Source organism: Fusarium sambucinum, chromosome II, assembly GCF_050947815.1.
Source record: "Fusarium sambucinum isolate potato_lamoka chromosome II, whole genome shotgun sequence".
NCBI lineage: Eukaryota > Fungi > Ascomycota > Sordariomycetes > Hypocreales > Nectriaceae > Fusarium > Fusarium sambucinum.
This window is the reverse complement of record NC_139293.1, coordinates 5334773-5351880: the sequence shown is the minus strand read 5'-3', so window position 1 is coordinate 5351880 and position 17108 is coordinate 5334773. Positions and strand designations below refer to the sequence as shown.

At 47.2% G+C, this 17108-nt stretch overlaps 9 protein-coding genes across 9 annotated transcripts; 3 read left to right on the top strand and 6 right to left on the bottom strand.

Moving 5' to 3' along the window:
• Positions 1-215: 215 nt before the first annotated feature.
• On the bottom strand, positions 216-1124 carry FSST1_008745 (uncharacterized protein; the record flags this gene model as incomplete). The annotated part of the gene is made up of 2 exons (XM_083225654.1): positions 216-737; positions 789-1124. 2 exons carry the CDS (start codon positions 1122-1124, stop codon positions 216-218), a joined length of 858 nt encoding a protein of 285 aa, XP_083084706.1.
• A 1030-nt stretch (positions 1125-2154) lies between these two features.
• Positions 2155-3210, top strand: FSST1_008744 (transcription initiation factor IID, 18kD subunit-domain-containing protein; the record flags this gene model as incomplete). The annotated part of the gene is made up of 3 exons (XM_083225653.1): positions 2155-2196; positions 2249-2338; positions 2386-3210. 3 exons carry the CDS (start codon positions 2155-2157, stop codon positions 3208-3210), a joined length of 957 nt encoding a protein of 318 aa, XP_083084705.1.
• Positions 3211-3350: 140 nt separating this feature from the next.
• FSST1_008743 (Threonyl/alanyl tRNA synthetase) lies at positions 3351-4761 on the bottom strand (the record flags this gene model as incomplete). The annotated part of the gene is made up of 3 exons (XM_083225652.1): positions 3351-3969; positions 4068-4494; positions 4554-4761. The coding sequence occupies 3 exons, from the start codon at positions 4759-4761 to the stop codon at positions 3351-3353; spliced, it is 1254 nt and encodes a 417-aa protein (XP_083084704.1).
• Positions 4762-5185: 424 nt separating this feature from the next.
• Positions 5186-6339, bottom strand: FSST1_008742 (uncharacterized protein; the record flags this gene model as incomplete). Its single annotated transcript, XM_083225651.1, has 2 exons — positions 5186-5274; positions 5334-6339. The coding sequence occupies 2 exons, from the start codon at positions 6337-6339 to the stop codon at positions 5186-5188; spliced, it is 1095 nt and encodes a 364-aa protein (XP_083084703.1).
• Positions 6340-6667: 328 nt separating this feature from the next.
• On the bottom strand, positions 6668-8561 carry FSST1_008741 (major facilitator superfamily domain-containing protein; the record flags this gene model as incomplete). The annotated part of the gene is made up of 8 exons (XM_083225650.1): positions 6668-6859; positions 6911-7247; positions 7297-7569; positions 7617-7740; positions 7794-7916; positions 7967-8076; positions 8127-8251; positions 8376-8561. 8 exons carry the CDS (start codon positions 8559-8561, stop codon positions 6668-6670), a joined length of 1470 nt encoding a protein of 489 aa, XP_083084702.1.
• Positions 8562-9689: 1128 nt separating this feature from the next.
• Positions 9690-10370, bottom strand: FSST1_008740 (DUF4396 domain-containing protein; the record flags this gene model as incomplete). The annotated part of the gene is made up of 2 exons (XM_083225649.1): positions 9690-9982; positions 10037-10370. 2 exons carry the CDS (start codon positions 10368-10370, stop codon positions 9690-9692), a joined length of 627 nt encoding a protein of 208 aa, XP_083084701.1.
• A 481-nt stretch (positions 10371-10851) lies between these two features.
• FSST1_008739 (uncharacterized protein) lies at positions 10852-11428 on the bottom strand (the record flags this gene model as incomplete). Its single annotated transcript, XM_083225648.1, has 2 exons — positions 10852-11148; positions 11204-11428. 2 exons carry the CDS (start codon positions 11426-11428, stop codon positions 10852-10854), a joined length of 522 nt encoding a protein of 173 aa, XP_083084700.1.
• Positions 11429-12760: 1332 nt separating this feature from the next.
• FSST1_008738 (uncharacterized protein) lies at positions 12761-14806 on the top strand (the record flags this gene model as incomplete). Its single annotated transcript, XM_083225647.1, has 5 exons — positions 12761-12802; positions 12850-13005; positions 13056-13777; positions 13823-14067; positions 14121-14806. The coding sequence occupies 5 exons, from the start codon at positions 12761-12763 to the stop codon at positions 14804-14806; spliced, it is 1851 nt and encodes a 616-aa protein (XP_083084699.1).
• Positions 14807-15552: 746 nt separating this feature from the next.
• FSST1_008737 (cytochrome P450) lies at positions 15553-17102 on the top strand (the record flags this gene model as incomplete). The annotated part of the gene is made up of 4 exons (XM_083225646.1): positions 15553-15588; positions 15680-16061; positions 16108-16343; positions 16392-17102. 4 exons carry the CDS (start codon positions 15553-15555, stop codon positions 17100-17102), a joined length of 1365 nt encoding a protein of 454 aa, XP_083084698.1.
• Positions 17103-17108: the final 6 nt, after the last annotated feature.

The window sequence follows — 17108 nt, the reverse complement described above, 5'->3', positions numbered from 1 at the left end:
TAAGATATGATAACGGTAGAACAGATTTGTCTTCAATATTATAGATTACATAATACAAAACGAAAAGAAAACTGTTCTAAACAAAACCTAGCGTATGTGATATATATGCATAGGAAACAGAGTATTAAAAATCTCACAACACCGAAACATCTATCGTTAGGGAATAAATATTTTATTATTCTTTAACACGAACTCTATTATCGAAGATCGAGTTATTACGGTCTCTGGCCAGGGACCGCATTCAAGTCAACAGAGGTGGCTGGGTTTTGGAACAAAAACAAGGCGAACATCCGGTGATCGATTAGACCTTGTTGAAATTCCAGGGCCTTGGCATCGGCCACCTCCTTCGTAACGCCGTTGCCTTCCTCGACCATCCAGTCAGCCGGCCAGTTTGTACCGTCGTGAAAGAACATGGGGCCGGTATTGGGCTCCATCGCCTGAGCGAGCTGAATATCGGTAGGCGTGATGAGGTGCCTGTTCTTTTTATCCAGCCCACTTGCGTAGAAGCGCTGCAGCTGGCGGGCAAACAGGCGACGTTTGATTTCCCCCTTAGGGATGAAATCGGCGTCTTGTGTTATACGATTCATTCCCTCCGGCAGATGCTGACCCTGCTCTCCGATGGGTGCTAAACCCAAAGCTTGACCAGGGAAGATGTCCTGGCCAGGGAAGTCGTCCGGACCAGGGAAGATGTCTAAGTTGGGGACACCAGGGACAATGCCCTGGTTAGGGACAATACCCTATTCAGGGACAACGTTCAGGCCAGGAACGATGTCCTGGTCAGGAACAACGTTCAAGTTAAAGACAACATCCTGATCAGGAAGGTTATCCAAGGTAAAGATGTCGTCCTCGTTGGGAATGTCGTCCTGGTTAGGCATGATATCCTCGTCAAGGAAGACACCCTGGTTGGAGATACTGTCCTGGTCAGGGACATTACCCTGGCCAAGGGAGACATCCGAGTTAAGGAAGGCATCCTGGCCAGCGAGGACGTTTTGGTCAGGAACGATATTCTGGCCAGGGACGTTTTGATCAGTGAAAACACCCTGGTTAGGTATGTCGTCTTGATCAGGGACCACACCATGTTTGATGGGGACAAGAGGGAACTGCAAATTGTTGTTGTCTTTCATGGTGTTGGATTATATGTGAGTTGGTTGATATCAAGTGGGACGATTTGCAAGTTGAATGAGCTTTGTGCAGTGAGGAAGGGAAAGTGGCCATTGGAGAAATTGGGCAGGTTTATATAGAGGGCAGGAATGAGTCCGAGAGAACTGCGCCTGTTCTTTACTCAGAAGTTTATCATGATGGTTCTTAGGCAACAGGCATTTAATTGCCTATAGAGTTTGCAGTACAAGTAATAATAGCTACGGCATGACTCCAATATCATAAACTTACAAGTAAACCTGATTTATTGTGTTTCAAGCGGCCAAATAATTTGACATCACGGCGACTTACGACACAATATGCCTCAGTTACTACGACTACCAGAGTATATTTGAGAACCTAGAGGGATGCATATGTCAGCAGCTGATTAAAAATCCAAAAGTAATTGTCCGAAGTTCGGATTCTCCTCGTTCTCAGCCGTGACTATTGAATATTTTGCTCAGGGTTTGAGTACTTTTCGGCCACTGACACGCCTCGTCAGGTGACCAGTGTTACAGCTCCACGCAACAACGCAGTGAAAAAAGCCTTAAGATGGGATTTTTATGATGGCTCGTGAACATTTATCACACATGTTGCTTTAGAGTGGTGTAGCTGTTCCAAGCCTCAGACTTGGGACGTAAAGAGGCGTAGAAATAAACCATCTTTTTTAAAAATTCGATTAAGTTCTCTTTTAGAGACTAAGTTTCTAATTTATTGTAAAGTTGGTAAAGAAGGTTTCTGGTCCTCCTACAATTCCTTTTTTTGGTGGCGTCCATTCTTTGTTTTCAGATCGAGGCCCCAGGTGGTCATGGCTCCCTCCCCAACATGTCCCACAACCTAACCAACGTGCATGATTAACAAAGACGTGTCAAGAGCAGTCAATCATGTTCCAACATATGTGCATCACGGACCACAGTCCAACTTGTTCATTGATTACCAGCGCGCAGGTATAAAACAGCTGATACTGCCCTTGTTCCTGCCCTGACCAAGAACGTGACCTCAAGCGAGGACACAACCATGGCTAGCTTTACATCCAGGTACAGCAACGAGATCCAGCATGTAAGTAACTCCTTTCGTCCTGACCCATCGTCTGGTCTCTAATTTCTCCCAGATGATGTACGTCGCTGGTGAGACTCAAGACGTTTCCGTTGAGACTTTGATACTGGTGGAGCAAATTGTTCATGAGCAGGTCAGACATCTAGTAAGTTATTCAACATCCCATCTGGACACAACTAACTTCGTCATCAGTTGACTGTTGCTAGTGAACTCGCAGCACGTCGTCGTAAACGAACCATTTCCATCGAAGACATCATATTCCAAATTCGTCACGATACCAAACGTGTCGCACGCATCCAAAGGCTTTTACGATGGCGAGCTATTCGTCGCGAGGCCAAAAAGACAAACAGAGAGGCTGAAGGTGATGTCGACGCTGATGTCGACATGGACGACGAGGACCTCTCAGAAGACCCGCTCGAAAGTCCTCCCACTGAAGAGGCCGCAGCCAAAAAGACAGAAACTCCAGCGGCTATGCTACCCTGGGACATGGAATATTTCTTCTCAGTCGTCCCTCCAGGAGGCGAAACCAACGAAACACTGCTCGGTCAGCCAGGAGAGGTCTCTCTGGAAAGTCTCCGCTGGGCAGATGAAATCACCAAGAATATGTCGAAACAGGAGTATGACAGGTGGGCCATCTACCGCAAAGCCTCTTTCACGACCCGCAAAGCGAAGCGTTTCCAGGAGTGGGCAGGCATCGGCGTCGTAGCCCGAGTCGTGAAGAAGAGTGATACTCTTGAGATCGTCGGCTTTTTGGCTGTTGAAATGGTCAAGCGCCTGACTGACATTGCCTTGACAATCCAGGCACATGATTTGACAGCATACCGAAGACAGAACGACCAATCGGCGGCAGATGTCGGATCGAGACGACATGGATTGTTCGTGCCACTACATACTGATAGACCACCAGTCGGCGTTGAGCATATTCGGAGAGCGTTTGACCAGACACAAATGAAACCCAAGAGGAAGCGGGTAAGGCTAAATAGGATTGCGGGAACGAGGACTCTGGAGTTAATCTAGGCGTTGGAACTACTGGAGATTTGGAGATTTGGAGATGATGCTTTTTGAACTACTGGTGTTTTGGAGATCTTACTTTGGGCGCTGGGGACCGCTCAATTCAAATCAGGATACATTCAGATGAACGATACATCTTGTTTTTACTATGATTCAACTACCTCCTTCAAAGCGGTCAATTCGGCGTTTGTCCACTCCTTGACCTTGCCCTGCCATTTACCACCTGTTCCTCCCCCCTTGATGTCCTTGACGACGGACTTGACTTTCTTTGCCATTACATCAACAACGACCTGATCACCCACAATTACAACCGGGCCGCCACCTTTGGGCTCCCCAATGGCAATAACGACAACAAATGCGGTTCCTTGGAGAATGTCCCTCGTCTCGCCGACGATCTTGTTGATGAAATCCGTGTTTCCTTCGTAACGGTGGATGTACGCATTCATTTTGTTGTGGACGATGCTTCTGATGGCGTGCTCGCTTTCGAATTTTGCAACCTCGAGTAGAAGCTTTCGTTCTGAGCGTTTGAGGTCGGTCACGCTGTCGGACAAGGCAGTGGCACGGGTGACTACTTCGGTGGGGTTGTTGCTGGAGGACATCAATTTGGCAATGTTGCTGATTGCACTGACTGATGCATTTGCGAGTTTAATGGCGCGGTCTCCGGTGATGAAGGACAGGCGGCAGTTTTTGCCGTGGACGGACTGCGTTGAGCCGAGAATGATGAGGGATATGTGTGATGTTTGAGAGAGATGTGTACCACAGCAGCTGTAAAAGTTAGTCAGATACCCAAAAACGAGCTAGGATAGACTTGCGTATTATCGTCAAGATCTCCAATATGGATAACCCTCACAACACCGTCAGACTTGTCATAGTCCCCAGGGAGTTTGTCATGCTTCGCGTCATCTGGCGTTTCCACCTTGATTGACAAGTTCTCTCGAATCTTTTCCGCACATGCCATCTGGATGGCCTGCATCTCCTCATCTGTCGGCTTTCTTTGCAAGTCAACATAGTTGAAGCCTCCGTCAGTGCCCATTCCCCAGCCTAGTGTCTTGAGTTCGTGATTCTTCATCATTAGGGCAGACAAAAGGTGCTGGCCAGTATGCTGCTGCATGTGATCCCACCGACGGTTCCAGTCAATTTGTTGGCGTACCTCGGTCCCAGGCGAGATAGGCTTCGGTGAGTGGATGACACATCGGAGACCCTCTCGTTGAACGTTTTTGATGGGAATGGGGTCTTGGTCGTCGCCAGAGAGCAGAGTGATTGTTCCGTGGTCACAGGGCTGACCTCCGCCTAAGGCTGATGTGAGTGAAATTTGTGTGAAATTGTGTGGAAATGAGTCAATAATTAACCTTCAGGGAAAAGTACCGAGTCAGAACACTCGATTAACCACTCAGCCTCCTCGTGGCGTGCATCGTGCTTTTTTGACTTTTGCGCACGCTTGGGAGCCTTTTCGCAAGAAATCACTTTCGTCTCGAGAGTTTGGAGGTACGAGTCCGATTGACAGGCCAAGTCGCCGACAACGCGACCATTGCTATTGTCGTTGTCCGGTTGCGCCATATTGACGAGATTGCTGGAGGAGACTCGTAAACATCTGATTGTTGAAATGGCAATGACGTGTGACTCATGATGACTAAGATGGATTGTCACTTGACGTGGAGACCAATTATGTCCTAACGTGAAGCCGAGCAATATCTCGGCCGATATCATTGCAACTCAGGTGGCTGGGAATTGTGTCAATTTTAGACAAGTATTTATGCGACATACTTTTCATTCTTCCAGCAACAATTGCGCGTGCTCATCTTGGCCAATACATGGTACATGATACTGGGTCCAAATAACATGCGACTCAACAATGCAGAACAAAAAGATCAACCACCCATTTCCAACCTTATCTGGTTCAAACTAATTCCCCTTTTATGTCCTCCTCCCATGACTTATATGCAGTAAATTGAAGTACAGACTTAAACTAAGCAGTATAGCGTCATTCTCGAGGAGGGAAGAACGACTCAAACCATCGTCGACGCTGAGGAGCGAGCTCTCCGTGGTCGGAATCCTCCGAATCGGTGTTTCCTATGTCGCAGGTCAATACGTCAGACCCAAAAGTCAGTATCAGTGGCATTCATACTCACTATGATCAGAATCATACGCCATCTCGGAAGGGTAATTGTCCTCAATGGGTGTCTCGTCCGGAAGGTGAATCTTCAGTTCATTTTGGTCGAACCAATCTTTTTGCGAGGAATTGAAGACCTCTCTAGCGACCGTACCTCGGCTTCGCTCAATGTCGATTCGAGGACGGAATGTCACAGAGACGACATAATAATCAAGTCTTCCAGGTTCTGTCTCGTCGCGAACCCAGCGTCGATTGTGCCATGTGCTGTCGCCGCTCCATCTGCTCTCCTTCTTGCTGGCGCCGGATGCTTCAGCATAGAGTACAACGCCATCACTGCGTTTGAAGTACCACTTTTTGATCATTTGATCGGCAATCTTGTCAATCTGACCCTTCTTCCTCTCTAGAGACTCCAATTCAATGCAGAATTGATTTGTGCTGCTAGACAAGGCTTTGGAAACGTCCTCAATCCAATTACCCTCGAAACGAAGAGGTTCGTCCTGTTCCCAAAACCACCAATCAGTGTGGCGGATTGTGAGGGTGACGATGCGGGGTGCAAGGAGTGGTTCGCGAAGAATATGAGCCAGACTACCCTCTTCGAGCTTATACATCTGTGCAAAGACTCTCAGTCTCTCAATCTCGATTTTATCTTGCACCTGCTGTTTAGCGATTCGATGAAGCATGCTTGTCAGTCGAGGCGGGCGATGGATCCATGGCGGGGCACGGTCTGGAGCTGAAGCCCATTGAGTGTGTTCTCGTAGGAGAAATGGTTTGAACCACGTCTCGCGATAGATGGCACGACAAGTGCGAAGGAGTCTGGTATCAGTTGATTGATTAGCCTCGTAGGAAGGGCGAGTGTAACATGTCTTTTTGCTGAATTGCTTCTCTGCGGTAGGGTCGGGATGATCAGTCAGGACGTAGGAGAAGATGCTGTCTCTGACTTCGGCGGGGATAATTCCAAAGAGAGGAGAGTCTCTCTGAGGGTTCGCCACTTGGGACAGGATTTCCTCATGAAGGGTTTCAGTCATTTTGATCAAATTTGATGAAGAGAATAGATTCACGATTCAGCTCAACCGTGAGATGATGTCTCTTTTAAAACCCATATTCAGCTTAGGCAGCCGTGCGGGGCTTCTTATAGTGAGCTTCTGTTGCCTTGAACCAACCATGTCAATCTAGCTGATGCCTTATGCACAGGTCGCAAAAGGGTCGACTTGTACAACAGTGGCTCAATTGAACAAATCACATCGAATGTCGCGTCTCCATACGAGTCACTATATTTGGGTCGACGTGTCACCAAAGCCAGACTGGCGGTACACATATTATTATTATTTATCAACAAGTCTCCATATTCCCCATTTAGTATCCGTACAAGTTGACCTGCTCAGTGGTGGAAGCACGAATGCGACGGTTCTCGCGAACAAGAAGAATGCGGATAGCCCAAGCACATGCAATTGAGCACAGAGCGAAACCAGCAGAGGCACCGAAACCAATTCCATATCGGGGAGAGTCGCTCTTGGGCCATAGGTAGGCACCATAGATGTAACCGATCTAATGTTTTGTTAGTGAAAGAAATAAACAGAACAGGGCTTGATCACTAACCTGACCACCAACATTGGTCATGGCCAAAACAACAGCCTTCTTCTCCTTTGTCTGAGACAGTGTTGAAGACGCCCATCCAATGATGACCGAGTTAACAGCGTAGGCACCCATGGGGAAGATGAAGCAAGCGACGTATCGTGCAGCAGTGTTGAGAGTGGCAGCGGCGAGAGCGAAACCGACGATGGCGACCGAAAGACCGGCGGTGATGTGCCAAGTACGCTCATGCATGCGTCCCGAGTTCCAGCCAAAGAAGATACCCGCGGCACCAGCAAAGATGAAAGGTGGGCATGTCATGGCAAGGGTAACGGTAGTGTTGAAACCAAGGGTCTTGACAACACTAAGAACGGTCAGTATATCTTTGTATCTCTTTCGCCACCGCGACTTACGTGGGGAAGAATGAGTTGAAAGAACAAGCAGAAAGATGGAAGTTCTGCATAAGACAGAAAAGCCATGTTCGCTTATCCTTGCAAGCCTGCTTGAGACCCTCCCAAGATGAACCGCCCTCTTCAGAGTCAGAGACCTTGTCCTTCTCCATGCGCTCATGGGCGAGCTGCTTCTCGCGGTCGGTAAGCCAACGAGTGGTCAGAGGGGTGTTGGGAAGCATAAAGAAACCAAGGATGGCGACAAGAGCGGTAACGGCTCCTTCAACGATGAACAGCCTGGAGTTCGTTAGTAGAGGCAACGGATTCATGTGAAATAGACTTACCATCGCCATCCTGCAAGACCGGCTAGGCCGTCCATGCCTGCAAAGATACCAGCAGCGATGAGACCGGAGAAGCCAGTGGCGAGAATTTGGGCGCAGTAGAGAACAGCGATTCTAGCAGCGACCTCTGCTAAGAATTAGTATGCCACCAATTATATCAAATTTAATCGTAGTACTGACCCTTGCGTGTGTAAAAGATAGAAAGCATGTATGTGGCACCAGGGTAGAAAGGAGCTTCAGTGATACCCAGGAAGAACCGACAAACAACAAGACCAGCATAACTCTTAACAAGCGCAGTGCAAGCTGACATCGTCATTAGCATATAGACTCTGAGAAAGTCAACGGCAACTTACCAGAGACAGCAGCCCAAACCAACATCCAGGCACTCATGTAGATACCAGGCCTAACCTTTGTGATCAACATGTTGCTGGGAATTTGCATCAAAACATAACCGACAAACAAGCTTCTCCAAGTCAGCGTTGGGTCAAATTTCGTTATTCGCGCGTCACATACATCGAAACGGTCGTGTTGAACTCAGTTCCAGTCATGTTGAGATCCTCCTCCAGATTATTCAATCGCGCCTGAGCAATGGCATTTCGGTCGACGTAGTTGAGGAAGTACATGAGACAGAGACATGGCTGTGGCGAATTATTAGCACACGGACCGAGCCAAGACGCTACAGCGTGGTCAAGCCAAGAACATTGGCGATTCAAACACCAAAACCAAGCATTGGCACGCGTGCGGATCAGACGAAAAACTCACCATGATCCACAAGTCAAGCTTCTTGACAAGGCGGATTTCTTCTGGGTCTGTCTTCTTGGCAGTACCCGTCCAATCTCTCTCCTCGTCCATTTGTGTTGGTTTCTCATCGTCGAGAACACTGTTGACGTGGGCGAACTCGGGCGTCTCCTTGCCAGACTGCTGGTGATGGGTAGTAGTGGTGGCCATGTTGCTTGATGGGAGATTGAATGTCGAAGCCTGGGGATGAAAACTTTTTCTCTGCGTTCCAGACCCTGTGTATTTATGGCCCAGCCCTTGATCATCGTCGGGAGCGGGGAAAATGGGGACAGGCGGAGAGCTAGTGAACCTGGGGAAAAGTGGTTAACAATCTGGGGTAGTTTCGGAGGCTACAAGTAGACTCCGAGGATGTATGGATACTACTTTGTTGAGTTTTTGGAGGAGGGGGGAAGAGGACGCTAGAGTGGTTATGCTTGTTAATGACAAGTTTATAGTGTCTCATTTAATGTTGAAATGGGATGGATTGCGGAGATCGCGTGGGACATGGGGACCATGAACTCACTGGGGACACAAAGGGAGAAGCACTGCTTGTGTAAAGACCCTCGACTGAGAATATGCTGTTCTTTACTGGTAAATGACAACAGAATCTAGATATGCTAGAATAATGAACCTGTTCCCTGGTAACCATTAACAGCGATGAGGACACTTCAGCACACAAACACTTTGGCGAGTCATTCATACCAAATACCCTAAACACATCCTCAATGACGCCTTTATGATCAACAGATCTCTTCCTCGGCGCATTTTACCCAGCTACATCTTGATAATCAAGATCAAAAACGAGATATCAATTCAACGAACCTCCGGACTCTACTTTTTGTCGCCGCAGCCCTATCGTTCTCATACCCTTTTACTCTTTCCTTTCCAAAGATTCGGATCCTAATCAAGCTCCGACGCGATGGCGTTCGTTCACGTGTCGCGCTATGTCCCAGAAAAGAGTCGAGACTCGAAATCATGAATTAAACTCCAATCCTGGCGAGATCTAACGTAGATTTATCTGGGGGTTTGGCTTGGCTGCAGGCTCAGATTGCCGGCTTGGCTCCCAGCGTTCCTGTCTCCTGGTATCCGTTACTGTGGTAGCTATTACAGTACGTGCGTTCGCTGAGACAAGATAACAATGACTGGAAAACGGAAAGTGAGCGGAAAACATTTACCGACGATGAGTGACTCAACATATTCCAAACGAGATTGCCAGGCCCAGTATAAAAAAGGCCATTTGTCATCAGGCCTATCTATTCAATACAACGCAGTGATTGTGACCCTGTGAAAGGATGGACTTCAGTGACAAGCCTTTCCGTACTTTCTTAGTCTCGTGTAATTATAGGGCAATGGGGCTAGGAATCCAGCAGCAATAGAGACCAAAGCCGCGATCCAGAAAGAAGGGTCATCAAGCGCAACCTTTCCACCCGTCAAATAATAATCCACTGCATTTTCTGCCGCTTCCATGGTCAACATGGAGATGAAACTCATGCCAATTGCTGTTTTCATAGCGGTGAGCCATGTTAAACTATCACGACCGACGCGTAGCATCACTGTCTCGAGAAGGATAGATGTTGAGATACCAGATGCCACTAATTTGCTTGGTTAGCGGTTTAGTTCAGACGCGTCGGAAATGGGTATCTGACTGGAAATCGGCATGACGATCCCCATGCTCAGTTCCGGGTAGTAGGCTTGAAGAAGCCACATGGCGGAAAAGTCACCAACCGTGCAGCCGATGAGACATCGCGTGGTATTGACAGACGCTCTCTTCCATACCGCTCTCGAGCTCCAAAACTCAGTTGAAGTAATAGGCACGGGAGCAGGTGTTTTCGGGGCGTTCTTCTTACTGCAACACTGGCTGCTTGTCCATTGCTTTTGGAGGTTGGTCGCTAAGGATGGGCCCTTGACAGGTATGGCCAGACGCGACCCGAGCATCGCAGGACGCGCGCAGAGGCGCAAAGAGCTGGCGATTCCGCGCATCTTTGGAGTTTTCCTTATATCCTCTAATATCAATTTATTGGCGCGTGGGATCATGAACAAGATCAACTTGTTGATGGTTCAATTGCTTACTTTCTTGTATTGGCCACTCCGCAAAATTCACTCAGTTCCACTTTAAATCATTGTGTTACCAGTAACAATATCACAAAGACATGGCCTTTGTAAACCTCAATGTTCTCATCCTGAGACTTATAAATAAATACTATATGATATCCGTGGAGATGAACCGTCCATCTTGAATCAAGGCAGGGCAAGGCACTAGCTACAGGCCACATGAGAATGAGGTCAGGTAACAGCAAAGTCAACACTGACCTCATCCTTGTGAAAGAAAAAGATCAGACAAGGAGTACATTTGTTTATACAAATACTGTAAGAAATAACCGACCTGAAAAAGCACCTGGTATGTCGATATCCTGAACCTCCCACCCAAAACTCCTTAACTGTGGTGGCTTCCGGGTAGCTCTCACAGCGACAAGCCAAAAGCTCCGCCTATGCCAAAACCAACAGAGATGACCGTGCCAACGATCCTCACTACTTTAAGGGCCGACGGGTCATCAACAAAATGAACTAGGATAGCATATTCCGGAAGAGAATCGCCAGTAGAGACAACAGTATGGCGGTACTCCTCAAAAAAGTTGATTCGGTCAACACCGCGCAAGATTGCTGGCTTGTACAGAGCAGCAGTCAATGTATGATCAATGATCTCTTCCTGGATAAAGATCCTGTCTTTACCAGTGAGATTCGGATGCATGCTGGTGATCTATTGCTGTGGGTTAGCTGATAATGACATGAAAAGAGTAAAGGTTGACATTTACCTTGGAAAACTTGACAAGAGAGACAATCGGCTTCTGGAGAAGAATACCTCGATACAGTACTCGCTTGTAGCCCTTGAAATGTAGCTTGTAGGCTTTGGTAAACGCGATTGCAAAGTCTTCAGGGCTCTGGCCTTCAGAGATTGGGACGTTGATGGTATGGATCTTTCCCGAGGGGGATTTGAACTGGATGAGGTAGGTGATATTGGTGCTAGAATGAGCTTCCATATCTGTGAGTATTGAATAGACAACAAAAAAATTGTAGTGCTGTGTCTAGGTAAAGGGCAAAGTGATAAAGTCTGGGGAAACGATGAGAAGAATGCTGAGACTGGCTTACATGGCACAGAGCGATATCTCGTTGACTTATATAGATGTTTCAAAACTCGGTAGCTATCGACAAAATTCTCTTTTAACTTGAGCTGCAAAGACAAATATTGGGAAACGGCTACTTGTCTAGTTATATATTAAGTCGTTTCGTTATGGGAAATGGCGATTTGTCTGGAGTTGACGGCCAACGACACTACGAGTTTTAGCGGACTACCTAATAAACCTGGCGATGAAGAGACTTGGACATATAAACGTAGAAGGCATGATACCGGCGACACCGAATCCCTCGAATTGAACAGCAGAGAACTGGAAGACACCGAAGGGAAGGGAAATTAATGTTGCATATGTAGGATTAGCGAGTCTGAGAAATATATTAAAGATACAGATGGCAGAGCTGTGCAACTTGGTTCCAAGGGCTGGAACTTTACAGTCAGTATTCGCTAGTCTAGGCATTCGTCAATTGAACTCGGCAATTGTGCAAGCAAAAGCAGGAATGTGTATAGGAAAGACGATAGAATTAAAGTTGAAGCGACCAATAGTCAACGTGCTACAGCAATTATGCAACTCAATCTATATCTATATCACGCGTGTTTATGGTGGTGCACTTTCAGTTGACTTGGACTTTCAGGAGACGAGGCCACTAAACAGCTCCCTATTATTTTGTGTCAAGCTTGGCACAAATAAACTCTGCCCCTCGGTACAAAAAGATGTTATTGTTTGAGAGAACTAACAGTACTGCGCTAGTGCTCGGTCTGCTGTTGTCAGCTGTAAAATTGTTAGTGGTAAACTTGACCAGCTAGAGGTAATGATGTACCAATCTCATTTCTCTCTCCCTCGCGACAAATCATCATGAGGTGCTTTACTGTCCAACAATGCCGCCTGATTGCTTTGGTGAACAGGTAGTCTGAGTACCGCTAAATATGGTATTTAATTTATTTTTTATCGTTAGTCATTCTGGATTTACTTTACTTCACATTTTGCGTTTGTAGATTGACCTGCAGGCCTCTTGTAAAATACGTAGATAACCCGACAGATATTTTGTCTTGAGCAGAAGAGAAATCGGTAGCCACTAAAGCAAGCCTCTTGAATAAAGTCAGCACCCCCCCCCCCCCCCCCCCCCCGAACCCCTCAATAAGTTTTTTGAACTTCAATTAAATTCGAGTCAAGCTGAAGATCCCCCGTTTAATAACCAATCAATACTGGCATCGCGACATACGTATCCAAAAACTAAATATGCCATGCCTCACGTTTCCGTTGAGTGATAGACATGAAGAGGTGGGGTTGATGTCTCCAAATGTGTCTAGATGCTGACAGTTACATAGAACCCGCCGCTCCTCGATGTATTTCTTCAAGACCGAAACCAAACAATTGTCGAACGATGCACTGCCGTGGGCTGGAGCAACAAACAACATGACAGGATAGCTAGCCAACGTCTCAGCGAGTTCACAGATAGATTCAGTGGCCGAAGCCATTGTCACGTAAGCATTCTGTCCCTCGAGTTGGCAAGTCTCAATTGACCCTGACTTAGGAACGCACCATCGAAGAGCTTATCGGCAAATCCGGGGCGATTTCCATTCATCATATCGGTTCTCTCCAAACTAAGCATGGGTCTCCGGAGTCCACACAGCAGCTAGTACGACGCTCAGCCGCACGAGCATCATCCCTGGACCCATGTCCGTCTCTTGAGAGCGACCATGGGAGCGTTGACAACGGTCCCGCCCCAGAACGTCAGAACATGTCTAGTGTCACTTCTGAGACTCAAATTCCCCAACATGAAGCAGCGGACCCCCCCATCTTCTCGGCAATCCGACAAATTTTAGCTCATGATCCCTTATACGCGGAAGATGTCGTCGCAGGTGTCCAGAATCTACCAATCCATAGCCGCAACATTCTTATTCCACCCGATGATGAATGCGTCGATGGTTCAACGAATAATCCACCAAAGACTTCAAACACGCCATCAAACAAGCGTCAAAGGTCAAAAGGCAAGTCGACTGGCGTCGGCAGCGGCAGCGGTACAGGAGGTGGTCAACAAGGGGACGAGGACGGTGGAAGTGGAAATCCTGGACAAGACAACGCTGGTGGATCAGGCGACGGCAAGAGTAATGATGATTCCCCGCCCAGAAAGAAGCGCAACAAGGATAAGATTCGTCGATGGATTTGTCCATATTGCCTTGCATACCCAGAGATCTACGACATTCGTTTTTTCATCGACTGTTCTGCGAACATGACTGAAGTACACCTCTGGAGGTAAGTCAAGGACCTTGTGTCACGTACGTTGCTGACAGTTTACAGAACACATCTCATCAAGCATCATTCTCAAGAAGCGAAACGCAGTGATCCCAACAGAGAAGCACAAGCACGCTTCTATATGACAGAGTTGCAACAAACTCTTGTACAACAAGCAGCCGAAAAATACACAAAGCGTCCACGAGACTTGACGAAGTGGCTCGACTATTGGAAAAAGTTCTTCGTCGAAGTCTGGTGGATCTTGTTTCCCAAAGCAGATTTCCCTCACTTTAATGAGCCACTATCTCCTTGTACGTCCTGTACTATCATATTATAAGACATACGCTAACTTGGTCACATACAGTTCACATAGACAGTGGCGAGATCCCCAATCTTGGTCAACATGTCCTCGAAAAGGCTGAAACATTATTGATGGGGCCTATACTCGAGGGTAAAGCAAAGCAAGCCGTTAGAAATAACGCCATTGCTTCGGTACAAGACTTCATGCCGACTGCGGAAGATACCAAGGCTATGATGTCGGAGGCCATCACGGTTGCTTTGCTCAACTCACCGGCAGCGACAGGAGCTGCTCAGTGGTGGGTTCGAGCCTCTCCTAAGATGTTTGGAAATGCCAAGAGAAAAAATGGAAGGGCCTCAGCTGATGACGAGGATGAGAGTGAAAATGGGGATGATAGTGATTCCGAGTCTGATTATCACGAGCCCTCGACACCCTCAGATTCGGTCACAGCTCCCCGAACTCCAGAACCAGCAGAGGTAAATCCCAAACAGGCGCCGCCTCCAGCTCAACAGCCAATCGTTCCTCTAAGGCTATTCCCGTGGGGGACCAGAGTCACTGTCGACCTGTTTCCGGTCAACCCACTGCATTCTGAAACCCAAGCAGGACAACTGACACATCCTTCAACTGTCTACATAGCAAGTATGTCTCAGACACCGGTACAGCCACTGCCGTCACTGATGCCAATAACGGATACATTCGACGCAGATGTCTTGGATCCTATGATGAATATGGATGCAACAATGCCAGCTTAGGTGGTCCAGTAGGCATATCGAGTTCGCAGAGACGAAGCCGTGAGGTACAAAGATAGATATCCTCACAAGTCTGATACACATTTAAATAGCATAGGCTGACCAATTAATTTTATCCTTTCTGCTTGATGATTAATTATTCTGATACAAAGGGGAGTGGGGGCTAGATATCTAATACGCAGCCACCTCAATATTGCGAGTTCTGAAGACCGAAGTAGCCAATGAGATTGAAAGCGATCCATCAAGTGTTCTTGGCCTTCATGCATCTTATTGTACGTGGGCAGTAAGCAGGTTAGTTAACGGCAGGGTTTACGAAGGATCATGTTGGCTAACTAACCACACCACCTAAGATCTTCATATCCTTTCCGTATCTATTGGTCAATATCTCAAGTCGTTCATGGAACGGCTAGCGCTTACAAGATATCTCAAGTTAACCGTGTGCTACAAGGCTATTCATTCAACCACAAATATAACTACCTTCCATGCCCTGAATTACTGGAAGAATACCCCGCTTCAGCTTCTCACCTATCTAGAACTCTGGGTTGACCTTCTTCCGCTAGCCTAGCCTCAACGTATTACAGTTTGTCATGGCTGTTCTCATTCTTGTATCAATTGCAAGTCTTGCCATTGTTTACGTAGCATGGCGACTGCAAAATGACAACACCGGATTCGAGAAGTCTTTTCCATGTGTTGGCGTACAAGAAGGGCAATGGTTTGCTTGGTCGAGAGCAAAACTGCGGAGTTTCACCATGACAGAAGAGTGGATGAAAGAAGGCTATGAGAAGGCAAGTCATATCCTTGACTAACTTGCCGCCATGTTGTTTGCTTGGACGAAAAAGAAAAACTCAATAGGAGCTTGACTGACATCAAGTGCAGTACTCACGAAATAATCAGCCCTTCATCATTCCCTCATTCGGCAAAGGCAAAGTCCTGATACTTCCTCCATCTCAAATTAAAACAGTATACAACAAACGGGAGAGCGAGCTCGAAGTTCATGCCCCAACATCAGAGTCATTGTCCTTCAAATATACCATCCGCGATCCGGCGGTTTATCCAAGTGACTACACTGTTGATGTGGTTCGAAAGTGGATTACAAAGAGGTTTGATGACCTTGCAGCTGAACTTCAAGAGGAATTATGCCTTGCTGTGGATGAAGAGTTCGGAATGGAGAATGAGTGGCGAGATGTACAACTTGAGATTGCCATACAAAGAGTGTTTGCTAGAGGGCTGAACAGAGTCCTCGTGGGGTTCCCTCTGTGTAAGTGACTTCACGGTATTGGGGAATAATGCTAACAACGAGCCAGGCCGGGATCCAACGTACCTTGAAACTGTTCGGAGATTTGCCATGGATATGCCCTTTCAAGGCTTATTTACAACATTGATTCCCAGCATTCTCAAACCTATCTTTGGGCCGTTGATGTGTTGGCAAGCAAGACGAGATACTGAAAAAGGAATCGCTGCTTGTCTGCCTCTTATCAAGACTCGTCTGCGTGACTATCACAAGCGTGTTGAGAAAGAGCCCAGTCGGGGAGAAAAGCCAGTACATACCCGCAAAACTTCGACCTTGACCAACTTCTTACTTTCATAGGTCGACATTCTCGAATGGATCATCGAAGCCTCTTCTGCTACTGGCGACCCGACTCAACTCGACCCTTACCGCATTGGACATCGCATAATTATCTTGAACTTCAACTTCGTGCAGAGCGGATCGATCCCATTCAACACAGCCCTTAGTGATATTTGCAGCGGTCCGAACGCGGCTTCTGTTTTCTCCAGATTGCGTGACGAGGCAGAAACGGTTCTTGGTCCTGTTGATATCTGGGATCGTGCCACTATCTCAAAGCTAACGCATGCCGACTCGGCCATCCGTGAATCCATGCGCTGGTCAGACTTTGGGTTATTTGCTTTACCGCGGCGGGTCAATTCTGCAGGCATAACATTGGACAATGGAATCTATGTTCCGCCTGGTGTACATATCGAAATCCCCATGCACTCAATCCATTCGGACGAGACATTTTACAAAGATGCAGGATCATTCAAACCATTTCGCTTTGCAGATGGGACTCCGGATGTCCGTTCTGCTGTCACTCTGGATGAGACATTTCTTAGTTTTGGTTATGAGAGGAACGCTTGCCCAGGACGATTCTTCGGTATCCATATCATGAAAGTCGTGCTAGCATATATCATCACGAAGTACGATGTCGAGTTTGGGCCAGATGTTTTACCTATGAAGACTATTTGGGAGTATAGGATTCCAAAGGAAAATACTACTATGCGAATCAGGAGGAGAGAGTCATGATTGATA